Source organism: Elephas maximus, chromosome 2 (genome assembly GCF_024166365.1).
Source record: "Elephas maximus indicus isolate mEleMax1 chromosome 2, mEleMax1 primary haplotype, whole genome shotgun sequence".
In the NCBI taxonomy this organism is placed as follows: Eukaryota; Metazoa; Chordata; class Mammalia; order Proboscidea; family Elephantidae; genus Elephas; species Elephas maximus.
The window spans coordinates 193,433,476-193,458,135 of NC_064820.1; the positions used below are offsets into that span (position 1 = coordinate 193,433,476).

Consider the following 24,660-nt stretch of genomic DNA (forward strand, 5'->3'; position numbering starts at 1 on the left):
CCCAGGATCAGAGAAATGCCAGCCTTTCCCCAAGGAGCAGCAGAAATGCTCATCTCTGTAGGTTCCAGGTCATAGATCGCCCTCATTCTTCAGAGACTCCTGAGGGAGGGGTCATAAATCACCCCAAATTGGGGCAAAGGCTCTGGTGAGGCAATTCCAACAAATAGGTATGAAATGACCAATAAGCGTATTAACAATTCTTTATAATTTAAGGCAATATAATCTTGGACAAAATATAATTTTTTACCCATCAGAATGGCAAAAAAAAAAAAAAAAGTGTGAAAATACCATGTGTTGATATCATTTTGATGATTAAGGTACACTCAGCCCAAACCAAGGTCTTTTCAATCACCTCATATGTATGAGAAAGCTGGACAATGGAAAACGGAACACAGAAGAATTGATGCATTTCAGTTGTGGTATTGGTGAAGAATATTGACTATATTGTGGACTGCCAGAAGAACAAACAAATCAGTCTTAGAAGAAATAAAACCAGAATGCTCCTTAGAAGCAAGGATGGCAAGACTTAGGTTCGCTTACTTTAGACACATTATCAGGAAAAACAGTCACTGGAAAAGGACAGTGAAAATGAGGGAAAGCTTCAGTGAGATAGGTTGACACAATAGCTACAACAATGGGCTGAAGCATATCAAAGATTGGGAAGATGGTGCAGGACTGGGCAATATTTTGTTCTGTTGTACATCAGGTTGCTGTGAGTCGAAACCACCTGGGAGGCAACTAACATCAGCAACAACAACAGTGTTGATAATGCTGAGGGCAAAATAGGCATTCTCAAGACACTCCTGTGGGACATATAATTTGATGCTACATTTTTAGAGGATGTTTGGCAATGTTTATAAAATTTAAACTGTATATAGCATTTGACTGGTATACTTCATACCTGTAGGAAGCTATCCTATGAGTCTATTTGCTCAAGAATGCAAAGACCTATATATAAAAGACTGGGAACAGCTGGAATGTCCCATGAGAAGGGGCTGGTTAAATAAACTCTGGGGTGTTGTAGTGCAGTACTAAGGGATCCTTACGAGAAAGAGGCAACTCTGTACGTGCTAAAGTGGAAAGAAGCAACAGACACATTGCTCGGTTAACAAAACTTTAAAGAGGATGCTATGGAGTAACCCCATTTGTGGAAACGTATCCACACATATGCGTGCATGTTTTATGCCTTATAACTCATGAAATGGTTTTGAAAGGTACACAAGAAACTTAAGTATTTGGGGGGTAAGGATGGAAGTGAGTGAGGCCATTCAAAGAATTTTATTCTATAATTTTCATTCCCTGTTGCCATGATCATGTATCGACTTTTCTATTTAAAAAAAATCACTCCAGTCTTCCCATCTGTGAATTGATGGGGTTGGATATCACTGCACTAAAGTCCCTTGAGCACTGACATTTTGCCCTGTGCTCTGTGTCCAGTACCATGTTTCATAGGACCAGGGAAACACTCAAACCCAAAGAAATGGAGTGTGGGGGAGAGCTGAGGAATGTTCCCAACTAAGGACTCAGCCCCCATCACCCTCTTTCTTTAGAGATGGGATTTATTCATTCATTTGCTCATTCAACAGTATTTATGGATCCCTTATTTCGCACCTTGAAAAAAAGGCCTGGTGATCTACTTCTGAAAAATCAGCTATTGAAAACCGTATGAAGCACAGTTCTACTCTGACACACATGGGGTCACCATGAGTTGGAGTTGACTCAATGACAACTAGTTGGTATGTATCAGATGCCATAGGCCCAAAGTTTGAGTTTTGATACTGGACAACAACCGTATTAGGGAGTGACTCTTGGACCTGAGCTAGAAGCTTAGATTCAAGTCTTGGCTCTGCCTCTTCGTCATGAGACTCAGTTTTCTCATCTGTAAAACAGAGATAATCACCCCTACCTCATAGAGTGATTGAGGAGATTTTGTGAAATACAGGATGTAAAACCTTTGGCACAGTGCTAGGCACATAGTGGGTGCTCAGTAAATGGTACTTTTTTTTTTTTTTTTAACATGACAGGTAGGAAAGAACATGCTAATCTTGAGCTTGAACACTGGCTCCACAACTTACCAGTCATTTGATCACAGACAAGTGGCTGACCTCTCTGAACCTCAGTTTCCTCATCTGAAAAATGGGAATAGTGATGACTATTTTAAAGGAGAGATGTGAGGCTTGGCAAGAATGTTGTAAGGAGAATTATGAGAATTACACAAGTCCACGTAAGTAGGACTCCTCGTGCTGTGTTGGCATACAGTAGGTGCTCGGCAGAAAGCCATTCACTTTCCTGCCTCTGAACTTGTATCTTGGCTGCAGGGAGATGCTGAAGGGGAATGGCTTGGATCTATTTTTGACCTGTGTCAAGTCCAGCTCATAAAACTACAATCTTGCTCCTTGTCAGCACTTTGGTGCTTTTATTTATTATTCTTGCCAATCCCAGGGCTGCTCCATGTGGGGACCTCTTCATTATTGATAATCCTGGGAAGTAGTATTTTAAATTTTTATCATCCATACTTGGTGCCATGTGAACCACTATGTATTATCTGGCCTTGCCAGTGAAGGGGGAATTATATCCAGACATGACGTCCTTTTGGGATGAATAATTTATCCCATTTTCACAATGCCAATTATGTTAAATTATGTTCTTCATATCAGCAGCAGATGGAACAATGGTAGATTGATGTGTAAATATGAAAAGAAAACACATTTATGACTTTGCCCCAATCCACAATATTTGAAAACCTGGAATTCATTTTTCCAAATGCCTATAAAACCCCACTTTTAATAATAAAAAGAGTAGAAGCAGTTTTTCTCCCTTCTGTCCACATTCTCCACCCCCCCCCCCATTTCTGTTATTAATCAAGGCGCTCAGGGTTCTGTTTGCTCCAATTATTTATTAACTGTGGGAAAAAGAGGACTTTCCGGAATAGAGCCTTTCTTTGCAAATTTATTTTCTCTTCTCTCTCTCTGCTTATGCAAGCTGATTCCTCCCAGGTACAATTAATAATGATAGCCCAGCGTTTTTATGCTTCCTCCTTCAGAGTACTAAAAAAGAAAAGTAACTCTTACTGTAGCAGTTTTTTTTTTTTTTTTAAATAGATGGAAAATGTTTCTGACTCCATTCCACAGAAACAGAACACCAAGACATCATGAAACTCCTAGTAGTAGCTGGGTGATTCCAGTAACTTTGTAGGGCTATGTTTCCCTTGCTCACTGCCTCTCTCCTCCCCAGTGCATCTGCCTGTGTGCGAATCCCGGAAGCCAATCTTTTGTTGTTTATGGTCCTTCCTCAGCTCCTCACTGCTCTCAAGTTAATCTTAAAGGTGCCTAGCGTGACATTCAGAGCCTCTGCCTTTCAGCTTCATCTTGTCACCCCCTCACCTCACCCACCCTGTTTGCCCTCTGGGCACTCAAACCACATCTTTTTGTTTCCCCAAGGCACCAGCCTCCTGGGTGTCTTCAGAAGATTTGCAGATGTTTGCTGCTCCTTTGGTGTAGAAAGCTCTTCCTAGGGTGTGGGGAGGCAAGAATGGAAACAGAGGCTGGCCAGAGCAAAAACCCATGGAGAGATGACAATGCCTCAGACTAGGGTAGTGACAATGTATCCTAGTCTCCTAGTGCTGCTCTAACAGAAATACCACATGTGGGTGGCTTTAAAGAACAGAAATTTATTATTCTTACAGTTCAGGAGGCTTGAAGTCTAAATTCAGGACGTGGCTGTAGGGGAAGGTCCATCTTTGTCTGTAGTCCCGAGGTGTTCCTTGGCCTTCCTTGGTGTTGCTTGGCATTCCATAACATTTGTCTTCCCCCAGTGTGTGCCTCTGTGTTTACTCTACTCTTTGTATAATCCAGCAGTGATTAGGTTTAGGACCTACCCTACTTCTGGTGTGACCTCATTAACATAAGAAAAGAAAGCCCCTATTTCCAAACAAGGTCATATTTGCAGGTATAGGGGTTAGGATTTCAGCACATATTTTTTGGGGAACACGATTCAATCCATAATACAATGTAACTGGATGAATGGGTAGATTCAAGAGAAATTTGTGAGGAAGCAGGACCTGATGCCAGAAATCGATTTGGAGAGTGAAGGAATGAGAGGGATCATAGAAGAGCCCTGTATTTGATTTGACATAAACAATGGTTTAGGTATTGCTGCTGTTTTCTGAGCTGAGGGTTACATGAGGAAAAAAATGTTGAGAGCAGGTGGTTAAGCTAGGGTCAGAGAACCTAAGTTCTTTGCTATGGACATGCTAAGACTCGGTGTGTAGATCCAAGGGAAAATGTCAAGTAGGGCAACCTAAGTATTGGGTGAGGTCTGAATTGGAGATAAAAATTTGAGAATCTTAAGAGTAGAGATGGACTTGGAAGTGATGGGAGTGAGTGAGAACACTCGAAGGGGGTTGTAGAAGCCCTGAGAAATTACAACATTGAGATGTCAGTCAGAAGAAGAGGAGCCTGAAGAGGAAACTGTGGAGGGCTGGCCAGTGGGGTAGGAAGAGAACCAGGAGAAGACTGCCATGAACCCAAGGGAGGAGAAGGCTTTAAGGAGCAGGGAAAGAGCAAGCCTGTCAAATACTTCCATGAGATCAATGAAGATGAAGACTGAGCAGTCTGTTTGTCCAGGGAAATGGACAAAGACCTTCTTTTGGAAAGGTTATGGGGTTCTAAAGTGCTACCACTTCTCTAGGGGTAAAGGTAGGATATTATGAAGAGTTGCAATGGTACAACCTGGCTTGCTTTTGGGGAAAATGTGACTTAGCTAGAGAGAAGAGAAGATGACTGAGGACTGATGTGGTATCAGGCACCACCTGTTTTTCAGCCTGTGCTTGAGCTCTGAAGCTGAAAGAACTGCTTTCATTAGAAAGTCACTCTGGACATAAGCAGCATTTCTCAGGGGTTCAGGGCAAAGTAGGACATGGATTTGGAGAGAGAGCTATGGCCCCAACCCTGCCTAAACTCACCTCCCTGCTCTCACCTGGTTACTGCAAATATATGTACACACGCACACACATACATGCCACACGTGTATATGTAGTAAATATGTATTTAGTATACATGTATGTAGTGTATATGTATATGTGTATGGATGTATGTGTATATTATATATATAACATGTATGTATACATATATATTTTAAATCTGCTTTTATTAAAAAAAATGAGGTACATATAGGAAGTGCATAAAATGCGCTCTTATGCAACTGTCATCTAGATCAAGATACAGAATAGTTTCAACACCCAAGAAGATTCCCTTACACCTCTTCCCAGTCCCTATCACCCAATAATGACAATTTTGACCTCTGTCGTGATTGATTAGTTTTACATTTTTGAACTTGATATAACTGAAATCACATAATATATGAAAACCTTTTGGTGGTGTCTGATTTCTTTTGTTCAATGTAACATCTGTGAGATTCAATTATGTGTGTGTAGTATTCCATTTTATGAATAAACCACAGTTTATCTGTTCCCCTATATATGGACATTTGGGTTGTTCCCCATTTTAGGCTATTATGAAAAAAGCTGCTATGAACATTCTTGCATGTATCTTTCAGTAAGCTGGTTTTTGCTGACATGTAGGACATCTATTGATATTGTTATGTTTACTTAGCATTCAGTCATCTTAAAAATTCTAATAGCTTTTCAGTTAATTTGTCATGGTTTTTTTAGAACACATTTGTATCAGACAGAAAGCTTTTGATCTGAAGTTACAGAAAACCCAACCTAAATTTATTAAGACCCAAAGAGAATATATTTGCCCCCATAACTGTGGAGTCCAGGGTGGGTAGCTTCAGGCTAGGTGTGATCCAGAGGGCAGAACGTCATCAGGGCCCATGTCCATTTCTATGCATTCCTCTTGGCTCTGCACTCCTCTCTATGCTGCCTTTGTCCTCGTACTGGCCCCCCTTTGTAGTGGCAACAATTGCTACAGCAATTCCAGCGTTCAAGTCCTCATCATACCATTCAGAGGAAGAGCACATCTCTGGGGAACACCCCTGAAGAGTGAGAAAGTTTCTTTCCCCAAAGCCCTAATAAATATCACTTCATACCTCATTGGTCCAAATTGGGTGATATGACCATCTCTAAGTTAATGAAATCTGTGATCAACAGGGGTGTATGCGCTGATCGACTTAACCTGTTTAGGGACCATTCCTGCCATTCAGGAAAGGGGTCAATCCCGCCAGACCACATGGTTGCCACACAGTGGGGCAGAAGTGAGTTCCCAAAAGAAGTATCAGGGAGCTTTTGATTGAAAAAGGAAATGGATGCCAGAGAAGAAACCTCAAAGCATTTATTGTAACACTTAGAATGATATTGCCTGTAAAGAAACAATGATTATTCATTGTCTCCTTCCCACAGTTATGTTTTTTAGTTCTGTCTCCTGCTTCAACATGTTGGCTAGAATATGTAGGGTCTTCTACATTTACAAGGGATGATGAAAATGGTTTTGAGCATTTTTAGAAGCTTCGGGGAGAATCTTTATAAAAATAGGTAGAGGGAAGGACCAAGAAGCAGATGCTTATCGTTTCATGTGTGATGTGAAGATGCTCTGGACCAGTCTGATGGCTAAGGAACTAGGAGGGAAGGGATAGAATTAAGAGATGATTGAGATAGACTAGGAGATGTGGAAAGGTATATTATTTATCTACTTCCGTGTAACAAATTACTAAACACTTTGTGGCTTAAAACAGCACAAATTGATGATCTCACAGTTTTTGTAGGTCAGAAGTCTAGACATAGGTTAGCTGGGTTCTCTCCTCAGGGTCTCACGAGTGTGAAATCAAGGTATGTATTGGGCTGCATTCTCATCTGGAGCTTGAGGTCCTTTTCCAGGCTCATTCAGGTTGTTGGCCAAATTCACTTCCTTGTGGGTATAGGACCAAACCCACTGCATTCGAGTCGATTCCGACTCTTAGCGACCCTATAGGACAGAGTAGAACTGCCGCAGAGAGTTTCCAAGGAGCTCCTGGTGGATTTGAACTTCTGGCCTTTTGTTAACAGCCATAGCTCTTAACTACTGTGCCACCAGGGCTTCTGGGCAGTGGACCCCATATTCTTTTTGGCTCTCAGTTGGGGGTTGATTTGAAGTCCTAGAGGCTGCCCTCAGGTCCTAGTCACGTGGCCCTCTAACAACATGTCAGCTTACTTCTTCAAGGCCAGGAGGGTGATCTCTCCAGTCTGCTATGACAGGATTTTATGTAACAGCATAATCATGGGAGTGACTATTCACAAGTCCTGCCCACACTCTTCTTGAGGGAGGAAATTTTACGGCACGTGTACACCAGGGGGTGAGAATTTGAGGCCATCTTAGAACACTGCCTACCACAAAAGGCAACATAATTCTTGCCCCAAGGCTTGTGGCCTGAGGCCTGGTGTTACAGTTCAGAATGACCAGAAAATTCACTTAAAAATAGGTACTAAGATACATTACGACGTATACATCTGAAAATGGGGATAGGAAACTATATTGTGAATAATTCTAAGAATGTGATGTGGATTCAGAGAATTGGTCAGACATTTAAATTTTCTATTACCACTTCGTAATCTGACAGTCGATCTAGTGATACCCCAAATTTGTCTAATAAAATTTGTCTAATATTTTTTAAAATTTGTAAAATACTTGCACATATATTATTTCATTTAGCCCTTTCCAGAACTTTGTAAATTGAGTAATAATAGAAACACCTAGCTTATGGGCTGTGATTTGGGATTAACAGAGTTCTTTTAGTTACATCAGCTCCTGACTCTCCTATTCCCAATGCAGTTCACGTGTCAGCAAAACAGACATTTGTAGACCACATGGTATTTCACACTTCTGTTTCTTTGGCCACGTGGTTCCTTTTGCAGAAAATGTCTTCTCTTGCCTTCTACATCCAGCAAACTTCTCATCCTTCAAAACCCTTCTTTGCAGGCATGGAAGTCAGGGGAATTCTTGAACGACATTGTTCTTGAGAGTCCCCTGTTGTTCTTCATGGGTTAAATAGAGTGGATCTTCAGACTGGCAGGCACAAGCCAGGCTCAGTTCCACATCTTCCTAGGACACCTATGAAAGAAAATGTGATAGAGCCCAGACAGTTCAAATGAACACTTGTTATTGCATGAGTGGTCTGAGTGTTTAACTTGTATTTACAACTCATTTAAATCTTACAAGGACACAATGGCATGATTATGGTTATTTTCCCATCTTATAGATAAGAAAACCAAGACACAGAGGGCTTAATGACTCACTCATGGCCACCAGCTAGTAAGAGGTAGAACCAGGAGTTGAATCCAGCCCACACTTTTATACCCCTAGTACCCCATAATATTGATGATATCTGTGCTGTCTCATAGCATAAAATTCACTGAGACAGTGCATGTAAAGTCTCAGTGCCTGCTCTACAGTAAATTCACAAAGTATGAGATATGGGCAACCAAAAAAAAAAAAAACAAACCTGTTGCCCTTGAGTTGATTCCAACTCATACCAACCCTATAGGACAGAGTAGAATTGCACCATAGGGTTTCCAAGGAGCAGCTGGTGAATTCCAACTACCAACCTTCTGATTAGTAGCCAAGTTCTTAATTGCTGGAGTTGTTTTTATTACCTATGGCCCTGAGGCTTATGCTTTCCTAGTCTTTGGAATCAGAGGTAGAAGAACAAGATAATAAAACATGACCCTCCCAAAATAAAAACCCTCATCCTTGTTTGGCTGTACCCACTCCCCTGCTGGAAAGAGAAGCCAGGGGCTATCTTTTTGTTGTTCGGAGGAGCAGACTACAGAGGAGGGTGGGGCAAAACACCAGAATTTACGTCTGGAAATAGGATCTGGATGTCCGAGAGGGAGGGATGCTCTAGGTGTGCTGGGCCCAGGGCCTCTTAACCAACATATTTAAGTACCAAATGGTAGATGTTCAAAGCTTGCTAGTTATCTTCCCATCCCTTCCTTTTTTGAGACATATTTAGTCAATGGCATGCCTCCCAGACTTTAAAGAACATTCTTCAGAGAAAAATTCCTGCTTCAGTCAATACCCTTGACCATTGTCTCCAGGTAAACTTGGTGGGAGTTTTCAGTGAAAGTTCTGCTGATTTAAGTCCTAATGGAAGCGAGCATGATCTTAGATCACTAAATTTTCTTTCTTTAGCTGCGTGACCTTGGATAAGTGACTTAGCATCTCTGAGCCCAAGTTTCCTTGTCAGAGAATGGGAATCATAGTGGTTCCTAGATAAGGCATAGGAAGTGTGTGATCTAGTTCTGGTACATAATAAATGGTTCAGAAAATATTACCTATGATTGTGCCATTTAGCCATCAAAACAACCTTGTTAGATAAGTATTATGATTATGATTACTGCCTGCATTTTACAGGCGAGGGTCCTGAGGTTCATAGAGATTCTGTTCTCCTCATGGAACTTTGGCACTTAGCAATGGTTATGGATTATCTGTCAGATTTCTTTTTCTTCCACTTTGCCTGCACAGTGGGATGGAGTTTCATAAATGTCTTGGCAGGTTGACAGCATATCTTGAGAAGATATTAACTACCTCTGCAAAAGAGTCATACTTCAGGAAAATAAGATGAAAGAATAGATTCAATGGACGTTTATATTTTTCTTTGCACAAACCCCCAAATCCCACTGGAATTAAGGATATGTGCAAAGGTTTAACTACAGGATGTTCATCATGACTTGTTTATGTAACCAAAACTGTGGAAACCACCAAAAAGTCCAACAATTAAAGACAGCTTAGATTTTTTTTTTATTGTCTCACAGTTTTTTTTTTTTTTAATTTATTGTGCTTTAAGTGAAAGTTTACAAATCAAGTCAGTCTCTCATACAAAAAGTTATACATACCTTGGTATGTACTCCTAGCTGCTTTCCCCTTAAAGAGATAGCACATTCCTCCTCTCCACCCCGTAGTCCCCGTGTCCATTCAGCCAGCTCCTGTCCCCCTCTGCCTTCTCATCTCACCTCCAGACAGGAGCTGCCCTCATGGTCTTATGTGTCTACTTCAGCCAAGAAGCTCACTCCTCACCAGTATCATTTTCTGTCTTATAGTCCAGTCCAATCCCTGTCTGAAGTGTTGGCTTTGGGAATGGTTCCAGTCTTGGGCTAACAAAGGGTCTGGGGACCATGACCTCCTGACTCCCTCTAGTCTGAGAGACTGCTTAGATTAATTGTAGCATATATATACAATGAAAAGATATGCTACATCAAAAGGCAAAGTGAAATCACATATTTGTTTACATGGGAAAATGTTACTTAGAGTTGTGTGATAAAAGCAGGTTATAAACTAGTTCATGAAGTATGAATCCATTTCATAAAATGGAAATATATGTTTGCATAAATAGCAAATACATATAATATATATGCCATATCTATGAATATAAAAACATTTTGAAAGATGCAACCAGAATTGTCACCTGTGGTTGTCTCTGTTGGAATGAAGAAGCGTTATGGGTAATTTGAATTTTCTTGTGTGTATTTGGGGAGGTTCGTAATTTTCCAATCTTTATGCAATGTTTAATAACTAATAGTAACTAAAGAAGGAAAAGGAGAAGAAAATAGATGCTTCATATTTCCACGCATGCTAACACTGGTTGAACATTCCAGGTGATTGTGAAGACAAGGACGGAATATCAACCTGAACAGAAGAACAAAGGGAAGTTCCGGGTGCCGAAAATCGCCGAATTTACGGTCAGTTTCTTGATGGTGTAAGAGAAAGAGTAAAGGTAAGGCTGGCTTCAGCCAGCTTAGGATGCCTCATGCTAGTAGAGCAGGTGCTGCTGGGAAGTGGAAAATGGACAGAGGCTGTTTCGGGAGGAGGTCTTGAGGCCACACTGTCTGGCCACTGAGGTTAACTCTATCACAGAGCTCGGCCTCTTGAGACCTCTCACATGCGCGTCTCCTCGGGGGTGTTCTGATTATTTCATCATGGACAGATGCTTCTTTATTCCTTCTCTTTTCTCCTGCCCCTTCACTCTGCATTTCCATCACAATCTCCAGGAAATATGATGGAAAAGTGTAAAGACACCCAAATTTTAGTCATTGGATGTGGTTGTAACAAATAAGAAAACGAAAAAGGAAAAGAAAAGCTGACTTCTCAGTGGTAAAAACCAAATGATTGACTTCCTATTTCTTGGTGGAGGAATCACTAGCTGGGAAGAGTTGCAGGAAGGAGCTGTGAAGCATGTTCTGATAGGATATAAGGAGGAACCTCAGGGAACTGAGATAGAAGAGGTGCTGGTGGCTGAGGAGAGAGCAGCTTGTGCAAAGATCCTGAGGCAGGAGGGAGGCTGGTCCAAACACTGAACAGGAGTAGGGGCGGTGAGGCTGGGCTCTGAGAGCTGGGGGTTGGGGAGTGGGTAGTGGTGGGAAAGTGGGTGGGGTGGGGTGGGGTGGGGTGGGGAGATGAGAGTGGGGATGGAGAGGGTGGGGAGTAGAAATGAGGTGGGAGAAGTTGGCAGAGAGCAGACAGCTCCTGACCTTGTAGGGTATAGGAGAATTTGGGTTATACGCTAAAAGCAACAGAAAGCCTCTGAAGGACTTCAGGAAGGAGAGGGATATGACTTAATTTGGGTTTTGAGAAAAGGACTCTGGAAGCTACATGGCGAATGAAATGTAGTAGGCGGGAGGGAGTGTGGGAGACTATCAGGCTAGAGCAACTGTCCAAGTGAAAAATGACGGTGACTGGTACAAGGCTGGTGAGTGGATGGAAAGATGTGACAGACCTAGGAGATGTTGAGGAGGCAAAATCAGCCATGAGGGCAGTAGAACAAATGGTTCTGTGTGTGTGGGTACTGGAGCACTCTGGCTGGACTTGAGCCCTGACTCTACCTTGCACTAGCCCTGTGATCACAAGCAAGAAACTAGACCTCGTTTATTGAATAGAGGCAGTAATAACAACTGCCTCCTAGGGCTGCTGTGAGGCTAAAGTGTGGAATACATGCAAAGTACTTGGATCTGGATATGATAAGGATACAAGTAATAGTAACTATGTGTGCCAATGGTGACTGGGGGTTTTGAAAGTGAAAATGGCCCTTGGTTGGTTATCTGGGAATTGGAGTGTGTGCATGGATAAACATATTGGCCTATTTGTCCCAAATCTCATTCCTGTTGCTAAAGTTGTGCTACAGCAGCAGAGTGTATGAGCCTGAGGGGCAGGGGGCAGGGGGCAGCATCACCGTGTGCATTCTCTGGATAGTGAGACTTCTTTTTGCTGAGCCTCTCCTGGAGGGCTGGCGCAGCTTTTACTTTTCTCTGTACCTTCTGTTTCTGGCTCTCAGCGTGGGCCCACTGAACGTGGATCTGACCTGAACTGCGTGCAGGAACCTGTGGGAGGCTCGAGCTACATGCTCATGTGCACAGGTTCCTGTGGGAGAAGGTGGAGGGATGCAAAGAGTGTATCTATTCCTTGTGGACCAGGCCACAGAGTAAAGCTGACCTGTCCCACTGGCAACAGAGGCCGTCAGAAACACGCCCAGATTCATGTACAAGAATGTTCATTGCAGTGTTATTTATAAAATCAAAGTATTGAAAACAATGTAAACTTCAATAACTTTCTTATAATTCTATGAATAAGACTATATCCATAAGATGGAATATTAATAGTGTCTTAAGAAACGCCCCCCCCCTTTTTTTTTTGCAGTGACTATTTAGTGAATATCTCTGAATTAAGGAACTAGGAAAGATTTTCATATTCCTTTTACTTTTCTGTATTTTCCAAATTTATATGATGAGCATATATTGTTTCAGTAACTAAAAAAGAAATTAGAGTTATTTTTTAATTTACTCTTTTTACCCGATAAAGTGTTACGAGTTCTTAATGGAATCACTCCTTTTTTAGCAGTTATTTAAAATGATGGTTATGAAGACATGCAGTACTTTGGGCAAATACTTAAGATGGAATATTGAGCAAAAGGGGCAGAGATTGAAACTGTATGTTTTCTAGAATTAGAGCCATAAAAAAAACACAAATATTCAGAGGAAGAATGGCATGGAAAGAATCGATCAAAATGCTGTCTGTGGCTGTGTTATCTGCGGTGGTGTTGGACAGTATTTTTTTTCTCTTCTTTGACAAGTTTTTGTGATGTGGCTGCATTATCATACTTAATTCCCATGAGCCCCCGAGAGGCTGATGTAATCCCCAATTTGTCAAAGGGGAAATAGGGCTCAGAGAGGGGAAGTGACTGGCTCACCACGGGGTCAGTGGCGGAGCCAGTGTGCAAAGCTGGAGTCTGACTGGCCCTTGTGTTGGCTATGCTGGCTTGGAGCGGGTAACTACTGCTTAGAAGACAAGTGAGTCAGCTAGGTGAAAAGGAGCGACTCCAAGGTCCAGGGCCTGTGGAAGCACCCTCCCCACCACCACCTGTGGTTTGACTCCAGTAGTCCTGGAGGGTCAGGCAGGGTGGAAGCTGTGGGGGTCCTGAGGCAGCCCTTTGTCAGCCCTGACTGTCAGGTGTGGGTGGAGGCCCTGCCATCTGGAATAAATGGGAGAAATGAAGCCAATTCTTTTGCTTCTGTAAAGCTACCAGCGTTAATTAGTCTGGCTCTTTGCTTTCTTCCAGAAAGCTCCCTCAGGGCCGTGTGTGGAGGATACAAATGCTGAGGCGAGAGTGGATGCAGGAGGACTATGAGGTGGCCGGGGTAGTAATTAAGATGAGTCTGAGGGCCTGAGCTGAGCCAGCTGCAGTGGTGCTCGAAGATACTGGCTGGGGGGTGTGCTGGAGGCAGAATTTGCAGGACTGTTTCCTGGCTGCAGAGTCCCTGGGTGGCACAAACAGTTAATACGCTTGGCTGCTATCTGAAAATATACTCAGGGGTGCTTTGGGAGAAAGGCCTAGCAGTCTACTGAAAAATCAGCTGTTGAAAACCTCATGGAGCACAGTTCTTCTCTGACACACATGGGGTCGCCGTAAGTCAGAACTGATTCCACGGCAGCTGGTTTGGTTCCTGGTTAGAGACAGGGAGAGGTAGGTGACTCCTAGGTGTTTGACTGGGCTGCTGGAACCCAGAAAGAAGCCTTCAACAGAGGTGCTTAAAAAAAGAAGGGGAACCAGGTCAGGGAAGACACACAGGTGGGCAAGGTGCCTGTGGGCTGTCCCGGGGGGGAGGAGGTTTGGTTGGGTGTAACAAGCTTAGAGCTCAGGATGGAGATTTTGGCTGGAGAACCAGGCTTGGATGGCAGAAAATTTCTACTTAATCTTAGAGAGTGTGGTGCCGGGCCACCCTTCAGGATGTTGCTCATGGCTGAGGCAACTGTAGGAACAACAAATGGGCATCTCTCCCTCTTTCCAAATTGAGAGAAAGGAATTGATAGAGATTGGCTGAAAGAATTTCCTGGAATTTTTGTCATTTTTAAAACCCAGCAGCTTCTTGGCAGTCACTGTGAAGGGCCACAGACTCCAAGATCTTTCGTCAAGCTTATGTGAAAAGAAATGAACATACAGAGAGAAGCCCTTTCTTATTTCTTTTTTAATTGAGACGAAATTCACATGACATAAAATGAACCATTTTAAAGCGTACAATTCAGTGGCGTATAGTACACCTACGATGTGTGCAGCCATCATCTCTGTCTAGCTCCAGAACATTTTCATCCCCCCCAAAGAGACCCTGTACCTGTTAAGCAGTCTCTCCCCACTCCCCCCACCCCCTCCCCTCCCCAACCCTGGAAATCATTGGTTTGCTTTCTTTCTCTATGGCCTTGCCTATTCTGGATGTTTCACATAAATGGAACCATACAATATGTGACCTTGTATAGCTGGCTTCTTTTATTGAGCATAAATGTGTTCGAGGTTCATCCACATTGTGGCACGCATCAGCACTTCATTCCTTTTTAAGGCTGAATGATATTCCGTTGATGGTGTCCCTGGGTGGTGGAAACAGTTTGAGCTCGTCTGCTAACCTACAGGCTGGCAATCTGAGCCTACCCAGCTGTGCCGTGAAAGAGGGGCCTAGCAACCTGCTTCCATAGAGATTACAGCCAAGAAAACCCTATGGAGCGGTTCTATTCTGTAATGCATGGGGTCTCCGTGTGTCAGAATCGACTCAACGACAGTGGATTTTTGTAATGGATATACCACGTTTTGTTTATCATTCATCAGCTGATAGACATTTTGGGCTGATCTGGCCATTAGGAATAGTGGTGCTATGAACATTTGTGTATAGATATTTGTTTGAATGCTTGTTTTAAATTCTTTTGGGGATATACTGCCGCATTGTATGGTAATTCTATGTTTAACTTTTTGAAGAGCTACCAAACTCCTTCTTATTTCTTACTCCTGAGAGCTGGGGGCATCTTTGAAAAGCCGATTTTGCAATGCAAGGTACTGGTGCAACTGGCTGTGCTGCCAGGTCTGATTATCCAGGGCTGCTCTGTGAAGAGGAACCGAAGGCTGCATTTGGAGGGTGTTGGTGCTAAGCTGCTGCGCAGCATCCTGGGGGACACCTGGGCTTTGGGGCTAGACCGCCCAGGGCCTCTCAGATCTTGGCCCTGTCACCTCTTAACTTCATGGCTTTTGGAAAGTCCCTTTATGTTCTCTGAGCTCCTGATTCCTCATCAATAAAATGTGACACAATCTTGAGATAACAAAGAGTGCAAGTGCAAGACACGCTCTAGGGGCTTAATAAATGGTCATTTTCTTTCCTTCTTATCCAGCTCCCTTTTCTTCCTCGTGGGTTCTAAGCTTCCTGCCTAATTAGCTATATTTTTTTATTCTTTTGATTGGGCTCTGGGTATCCCTTTCCTGTCCTTCTCTATGGGAATGTGATTGGGAAAACCCGGAAGAGCTATTCGATGGGTGGCTGGCTCTTGGGGCAGTCCTGGCTCTAAACAGTGACCATCTCTTGGTCTATTGGGAAGGATAAGCTATTTTTCAGCATATCAGTTATAACATGGATAATCATAACATCTGTTAAAAAGTGCTTTTATATCCACTTTTTAGCCTGATAACCTTGTGAACAAAGTACTCTCATTATCCCCGTTTTACAGATGAAGAAACTGATTGATGCCCAGAGAAGTGAAGTGACTTTCGGAGGTCACTCATGCAGAAATGTTAGAACAAAACAAGAGCCCAGCTCTGTGGCTCTATCCCAGCACACTCTGTACCATATCTGACGCCACCCTGCTGTGAGCTATCCTTGCTGGTGTGTGGCTGGCCTGCCTCCCTTCCTATCTTCCTTCCTTTCTCCTTTGTCTTTATTAATATTCACTCTGGGCTGGGATAAATGCCTGTTGCTGGGAGACATATAAGACAAAATCCCTGCTCTCAAGGAGCTTGCACATGTGTGGATTAGACAAGAAATGTTTCCATCAGCTTCTTAGCTGTACAGTCACTATAGGGTCACTTCCTCTGGGACACCTCCCCTGATCCCCTGAGCCTGGTTGGTGCCCTCCTGGGGCTCCACAGGGCCGGATGGGGGTCTCCATCACTGCTGTGCTGTAGCTGGTTTCTCCTGCATCTACAGCCCCCACCAGCCCCTGATCCCTGGAGCGCCTCTGTGTTCCCACAGGGAATAGGGCCTGGCAGAGAGTGGTGTTGGGGTGTGTTGCAGCATGGGCACCCGGTCTTTGGGGACAGTTTTCAATATTCACCCCTGACCACATGTCCTGATTCAGGGTTTGAAAAATCTGGTTCCTGTGGCTCCAGCCTGGACAAGCTCAGACTGGAAGGTATCCAGGACACATGGGGAAATATCCTGGAGACACTTACAGGCCCGACCCTGAACACAATGCTGTGGAAAGAAGCCAGAGTAGGGAGGGACATGGTAGTTAGTCCAAAAGGACCAGAACTCATCATTCCTGTCAGGCAAATGGGCACATTAAAAAAAAAAAAATGGGGCGGGGGAGAACTAAGAGGGCTGATCCTTTTTAATAATATGGGCTATTATTAAAAACAACCACAAACAAGAAAAACAAAAACAAAACAAAACCCAGTTGTAATTTCAGGCCCAACATTATAGGGTATTACTGTTTCATCCATTCACTCATCCGTTCTGCTCTGTGTGCTCCTACTGTGCTCCTGGCCTGTGATTGGAGCTTTATATATTATCCCGTGGAGTGATTCCAACAAACTGGGCCAGCAGGGTTATCACCACACTTGTAGATAAAGAAAACAGACTAGAGAAGCTGGGTAATTTACCTGAGGCCCCATACCCAGGAGGCTGCAGAGCTGGAATGCACTCCCAGACTCTAAGCATAGGGCCGCCTGCTTGGGGTTTGTGAAGGGGGCCCAGTAGAAACTACTTTGGAGCAGAAGATGAGCCCCCTCTACACATAAATAGTTCCCTAGAGTATGCTGATGAGCTAATTTACCTGCCACATTGTTCTTTCCTTCCTCTGTAAGACTAAGAGGTGGGGGTCTTAGCACCAGTATATGGCACAAATCATACATTGTCAGCATAATTGATTGACTTGCTGTGTCTCCCACTGACTGTCTCATGAGCTCCTTGAGGGAAAGGATGATGTCTTCTTGTCTCAGGCTTCAGCCTTAGTCACGCTTCCTCCAACACCAACTCAGGAAAAGGAATGGTGAAATGCAACAACCAGCCTGCCAGTGTCAGTTAACGAGTCCCACAGACATTACAGCGTCCAGTCTCCTCTCCCTCCTGAAAATCTCTAGTAACTGCCTTTCTTTTCTACTCCCACTCCACCACCCTAGTTTACCCTCCTCATCTCTTGCCCCAGCCTCCTCCCTGGTCTGTCTGCCCCCTTTTTCAGCCCTCTCCATTCTTCTCACTCCCCCAGAGCATAAGCACATATCCCATAATGGTATTCCTGTGCTCAAAACTCTTCCACAGCTTCGCTTGCTTACCTTCCTCCTCCCATAGGTGCTCTGGCCTCCCCAAAGTACTGGCCCTTCCCTCATGATACCATGCATTTTTATGCCTTTATGTCTTTGTATGGGACATTGGTGATTCAGTAGTAGAATTCTTGCCTTCCATGTGGGAGACTCAGGTTCATTTCCTGGTCGACACACCTTCTGTGCAGCCACAATCCATCTGTTGGCAGAGGCTTGCATGCTGCTGTGATGGCGCTACTATAACAAACAGATTAGGAAGAAGGACCTGGTGATCTACTTTTGAAAACCAGCCAGTGAAAGCCCTATAGATCACAGAGTTCTGATCCATAATGGGTCATGGGGATGGCACAGGACTAGGCAGCATTTTGTTCCATTGTGCATGGCATTGCCATGAGTCAGGGGCTGTCTTGATGGCAGCTAACTACAACAGTGTCTTTGTACATGCCATCCATCCCTTTGAACTGGAACACTTCACCAAGGCGCCAACTCCCTGTTCATCCGACACCCAATTCAAATGTTTCCTGGTCTATGCAGTCTTGCTTGCACTCCTGTGAAGTTGTCCTTTTTCTTTTGGATTCCTGAACCTCCTGTATGGCTCTCCATTCTAGCACCTTTTATCCTAGTGTTGGCATAATTGGTTGACCTACTGTGTCTCCCACTGATGATACCGTGAGCTCCTGATGATAGGGATGCTGTCTCCTTCATCTTTGCACCCAAGAGTCTGGCCAGGGCCTGGCCAGACTAGGCACCAAGAGATATCCTTAATAAAGGAATAAACGAATGAGCAGACAAGAAAATCCATGTTGCTGACTGAGAAACTCTGCATTGATAAAACCAGAGCTCTGGCTGCCTCATTTTCGATATCTTTATTTAAAATCAGGGCCCTATCTTTCCATCTAAGCTTCTTGGTGGTGACAAATTCTTATTATACCTTCTTCCTGATGCCACATTCCGAGGGAGGTGAGACCCCATTTACAGCCTTGCTGTTTACTTCCACCAATTTTTTATCAAAACTCCAGGGACTTCCTTCCAATGGTGGCATTCTAATATTTGCTGACAAATGTCTGTTGTCCTTGGTTTTTATTGCTCTCATTTTTTTTTAATTTTGAGGAACACTTCAGGCAAGTTATTCAAATCACTGCCTGCTGGGTTAGGAGCAGAGTCATTACGTGGTGTGGAAAGAATTTGAGCAGAGGATTTGGGGGAGGAAGACTGCAATGGTGTTTAAGGTTTATCATTCCGCTGCCGACTAGGGTTTTATCAAAAATCCGAATGAAGAGGCTGGCCTATGTTTTTGGCTGGGTGCTTTCTCCTGGCCTGATAGAATTGTACTGTTAGAGTGTCCTTTAAAAAATACATTATTTGTAATTTTACAGCAACTTTCATTTTATTGAAACTTATTATGTACCAGGTACTTTGCTAGTCATTTTCCATTTTATCTTTACTGTAACTCGTGAGGTAGGCATCATTATTGAGGTAGAGATGAGAAAACTGAGGACCAGCAGGGTGAGGTAAGGAATCAGGATCACATAGCCAACAGGGGGTAGAATTAGGCTTTTTTGACCCTGAGAGGTATGTGTGTTTACTTGTGGGTGTATGTATGTGTATATGTGTATGTGTGTGCGTGTGTGTGTATGTGTCTGCATATGCATGTGTACCTATGTGTGCACGTGCGTGTGTATGTATATATGTGTGTGTACCTACATGTGTGTTTATGTGTATGTATGTATGTGCATATGTGTGTGTACCTATATGTGTGCACAGTGTGCATATGTGTATGTGTGCATCTATGTTTGTATGTATAGCTGTCCTTCTATGTATGTGTGTATGTGTGTGCATGTGGGCATGTATTCTCTTTTGTCTATACCATGTTCTAAATCAGGAAACCCTGTACATTTGGAGAATCAGCCAAATTAAACAGAGCTGAACAATGGTTGCTAAAATACTGAAGTTTTGCTGCATATTCCTGCCATTTGCCAAGCATTAGGTTAATTTTGCTTTGACTCTTTCCTTTGAATATACTGTTTGGCCCAATTCTGAAATGCATTGATCCAAATGAAAAAAGAGAAGCAAAGATTTCTCAAGGGAGAAATGCCATTTTCCTCAAGGCTTGTCATGTGGCCTGCCTTCCGGTCTGAGTCACACGGTGGGAGGGTTCATCTCCTCACTCTCCGGGTCTGTGCTGCCGCAATGCGTGATTATATTCAGTGCGATTGCTTTTCTTTTTTCATTTACGGTGTTTAAGTTCCTGGAGCTGTCAGAGGAAGATGGGCCGTAACAAAGTAAGTGTATGTGTAGCTTGTCATGTCACCACCGTGTTCTATAATTATAAGAAAACTAGTTGTCATAGCAACTGCCATATAGGCCCATCTTCTCCCTGGAGATGCTGACAAGCTACTCAGCTCTGTGATCCAAGCAACTGGGAGGGAATTGGGCTCTCTAAGGGGATTCATCTTTCACTTGGGTGATCTTCATTAACTCATTCTGATTGATCAGTGTCCTAACTGCATAACCTGAACTCAATTTCACTTTGCGATCTGACAGACCTGGGTTTGAATGCTGCTCGTTTGATAGTTCACTGGCTGTGTGAACTTGGGCAAGTCACCTCGCCTCCATGAGCTTCAGTTTCCTTTTTTGTAAAGTGAGGATACCAATGTCCACTTCTGAGTGTTGTTGTAAAGCCTGGGGCCATGTGTGTGATGTGTCTAGTATAGTGCCTGGCACACAGTGGGGCCCAGATATATATATATGAAAAATGAAAATTGGTGAAAGTAGAGAGGGTGGGTGTTTTCACAATCTTTTTAAAACATATTATAAATTTTGGTAGCATTTGTACCTAGAAGACTAGGTTCCAAAAACCACCAAACCCACTGCCGTCAAGTCGATTCCAACTCACAGCGACCCTATAGGACAGAGTAGAACTGCCCCATAGAGTTTCCAAGGAGCACCTGGCGGATTTGAACTGCCGACCTCTTGGTTAGCAGCCGTAGCACTTAACCACTACGCCAGCAGGGTTTCCAAAAACTAGGTTACTAAACAGAAATTATAGGCTGAATCATGCATAAGATGACAGAGAGAGGAAGGAGAGATGGAGAGAAAGGAAAGAGAGAGAGAAAGGAGAGACAGAGAGAGAACAAATGAATATTTCCCTAGATGAAACTGACTTGGATCTCCCAATTTGTTTTTATTGCATTTCTCTAAGGCTAAGAAAAGAATCTCCAATCTTTAAAAATCTCAAAATACTCTATACTGAGTCAGGAACCTTGGATTCTGGTCAGTCTCTGGGCCTCAGTTTTCCCATCTGTAAAATGAGGTGAGATGGAAACGGGAGATGATTCCCAAAGGCCTTTCTGGCTGTGTTGTTCTAGGATAGTGCCTTTCAACCAGGGACGATTTTGCCCCCCAGGGGACATTTGACAATGCCTGGAGACAGTTTTGTTTGTCACAACTAGGGGGAGGGGGATTTGTGTATGTGCTGTTGGCATCTAGTGATTAGGGGCCAGGGATGCTGCTAAACATTCTACAGTGCACAGGACAGTGCTCCGCAGCAAAGAACCATCCTGCCTAAAACGTCAAGAAAAGAAGCCTTGGCCTAGGATTTACCGTTGTTTCTATTGGGTCTAAAAACAGGGTCATGCCACGGTTACTAAACCAAGAAGAGTCTGATTTGTTGGGTATTTCAGTTTCTTACCATAGCAACCTAGAGATTTGCAGTCCTAGAAAAATTAGTCAAGGCAAAGACAAAAAGATTTCTCAAGGTTGTAGGGGGCTTATTAAAAATAGGCTGGCAGCAGGAGGTTCCTTCGAATTTCATTTTCTCCTGGGACTGCATAACTCTAAGCAGACCAAATATGCTTGTTTCATGAGCAAAGCAAAATGAACAGAATGCAATTTTAGGTCCATAAACTAGCTATATTGTATTTTTTTTCTACAGAGGAAGATAAAAATAAGTGTTGCATATATTTCTACTTCTCCCCTCATTTCCAGCTCCTGCCTTTGGTCTTGACATTGCGAGCCATAGCCAGAGTGTGTCTTCTAAAACTCATGTATGATCACTTTCTTCCCCTGCTTAAAACCATTCTGAGGCTTCAGGGTAAACTCTGAACTCTCTGCCTGTACACCTGCACCTCAGAGCTTGTCTCTTGATCATCTCTACAACCTCCTTTCCCACCAGCCTCTGTACCTCTTGCCTTAACCTATGATGTTTCCACCAATCTAAATCAAGGGTAGTAGTGGTTCAGAGGTAGAAATCTCACCTTCCATGTGGGAGACCCAGGTTCGATTCCTGACCAATGCACCTCATGCACGGCCACCACCCATCTGTCAGTGGAGGTTTGCATGTTGCTATGATGCTGGGCAGGTTTCAGCAGAGCTTCCAGACTTGGGTAGATTAGGAAAAAAGCCTGGTGATCTACTTCTGAAAATTGGCCAGTGAAAAGCCTGTGGATCATGATGGTCCGATTTGCAAATGATCATGGGGATGGTGCAGGGTGGGCAGTGTTTGTGCCATTGTGCATGGGGTTGCCATCAGTTGGGGGCCAACTCGACGGCAACTAACAACAATAGCCAAAATTACTTATGGAATCCTCAATACGCTCTGTTCTAGCTCACCTCCACTTGTATTGTTTCCACTTCTGTGCTTATGTTGCTCCCTCTCTGGAATGCCAGATCATAGGGTTGCAGGGATTGGTGAATCCAAAATCTGCGGGTCAGGCGGCAGACCAGAGACTTCTGCAGGCTATGTCCCAAGAACTGGAGGTCAGGTGAGCAGAAGAGTGCAGGATTGAGAGAGTGAGCTTTGCCAGAACATTCATTTATATACTGGAGGCAGGCCACACCCCCAAGGAAACTCCACTTTCAACTGATTGGTGCTCACTCAAATCACAAAATGGAAGGTGATTGCATAGTGTCTGCCAAACCACTGAGAAGCATAGCCTAGCCAGGTTGACACATACATTAACCTTCACACTGTCTGTCCTGGGACCTTGTATACAGTAAGTGGTCTGTAACTTTTCTTTTTAAATGAAAGTAATTTATAAATATGTGCAAAATTCCAACAGTACAGAAAGGCATAAAATGAAAAATAAACGTCTTTCTCTCTCATCATTAATCCTTCTCATTTGAATGTATGTTTCAGATGAGAAGTATCTAAGTGAGTGCAGTCTAAATGGTAGTCCCTAGCCACATGTGGCTATATAAATTTAAATTAATTAAAATGAAATTAAATTCAAAACTTAATTCCTCAGTTACACTAGCCACATTTCAAGTGTTCAGTAGCCACTTGTGGCTAGTGGTTGTCATATTGGACAGCTCAGATTTATAGAACATTTCTATCACCACAGAAGGTTCTATTGGACAGCCCCAGAAGAGTTTCCTATGTAACCATCTGGAGATATTTTCTATTTATCAGCATATGTGTGTATTTATGCATATATACATTTGATATCCTCTTTCATTTACTCAAATGGGACCATTTCACACACATTCTTCTGTACTTTGCTTTTTTTCTCTTAATAACATATCTCAGAGATCTTTCCATGTCAGCACATTGAAATCCCTTTGTTCTTGTTAATGACTGTAGGCTAAGGATGTTTCATAATCTTTCTCAATCAGTCCCCTATTGTTGTTCTTCTAGCTTTCAGTCTTCTGCCACTAAAAACATGCTGCAGTGAACTTCCTTGTGGGTGTGTGTTTTCACATACACATATACATACCTTTCATATATTTCACAAGTATGCTTGTACAGTATAAGAATCTTCTATTTTAGAAGCTTTCGCCAGAGGGTATACGAATCCTCAAATTTAATAGTTTTTGCCAAATTAGCTTCCAAAACTTTTCCACCAGTCTACTCTCCTTCCAAGGAGGCCTGGTAGAACAGTGGTTAAGCACTTGGCTGCTGGCCAAAAGGTTGGTGATTCGAACCCAGCAGCTGCTCCATGGGAGAAAGATGTGGCAGTCTGCTCTTGTAAAGATTACAGCCTTGGAAACCCTATGGGCAGCTCTACTCTGTCCTACAGGGTCTGTATGAGTCAGAATCGACTCGACAGCAGTGCGTTTTTAGGTTTTTTTACTCTCCCTCCTGGAGTCTCTGGATGGTACAAATGGTTAATGAGCTCAACTGCTAATCAAAAAGTTGGAGGTTTGAGTCCACTCAGAGGTGTCTTGGAAGGAAGGCCTGGTGATCTACTTCTGAAAACTTGGTTATTGAAAACCCTACAGAGCACAGTTCTATTCTGACACATGTGGGGTTGCCACGAATCTGTATTGACTCCACGGTAACTGGGTTTTCATACTCCTTCCACAGTGCCTAGTGCTCGGCTACTAACTGAAAAATTGGCAGTTTGAATCCATTCAGACGCACCTCAGAAGAAAGGCCTGGCAATCCACTTCCCCCAAATCACAGCCATTCCAAACCTTATGGAGTGCACTTCTTCTCTGAAGCATAGGGCCACCATGAGTTGCAATCAACTTGAGGGTAACTGGTTTCCACAGCACCTAAGAGTGTGTTCCTTTCCACATTGCCATCATCAGATTTTAACAAATGTTGAAAATTTAACCAACCTGATAGATCAAAAATGGCTCCTCATCTTTGTCTGAACTTGCATTTCTTTCACTAGGTGAGATTGGAGCCTCTTTTTGTGTATTTGTTGACCATTTGGCCTTTGGTTCCTTCCTGGCAAACTCCTTGTTTGGTGGTTCACTTGTCCTTTGTGCCTACCGATGTGCCTGGCCTCTTTACAAGGCTAGGGATTTAGTCTTTCTCACTTGTTTGGTATTTTCTTCAGTTTGTCCTTGGCCTTTTGGTTTTGTTTATGGTGTAACTTCTTTTTTAATCCTACAGAATTTCTTCCTTTTGCTTTACTCAAATTTATCACAAACTCCAGA

The 24,660-nt window shown here is 43.2% G+C and overlaps 1 protein-coding gene across 2 annotated transcripts in view; it reads left to right on the forward strand.

Annotated features, from left to right (window-relative positions):
* The window catches only part of NSG2 (neuronal vesicle trafficking associated 2), a 118,984-nt gene that overhangs the window by 59,474 nt on the left and 34,850 nt on the right, over window positions 1-24,660 (forward strand). For both annotated transcript variants that reach the window (XM_049874344.1, XM_049874345.1), the window contains one exon: window positions 10,589-10,672. In XM_049874344.1, the coding sequence (XP_049730301.1) occupies window positions 10,589-10,672 (84 nt within the window). The remainder of the gene's footprint in view (window positions 1-10,588; window positions 10,673-24,660) is intronic.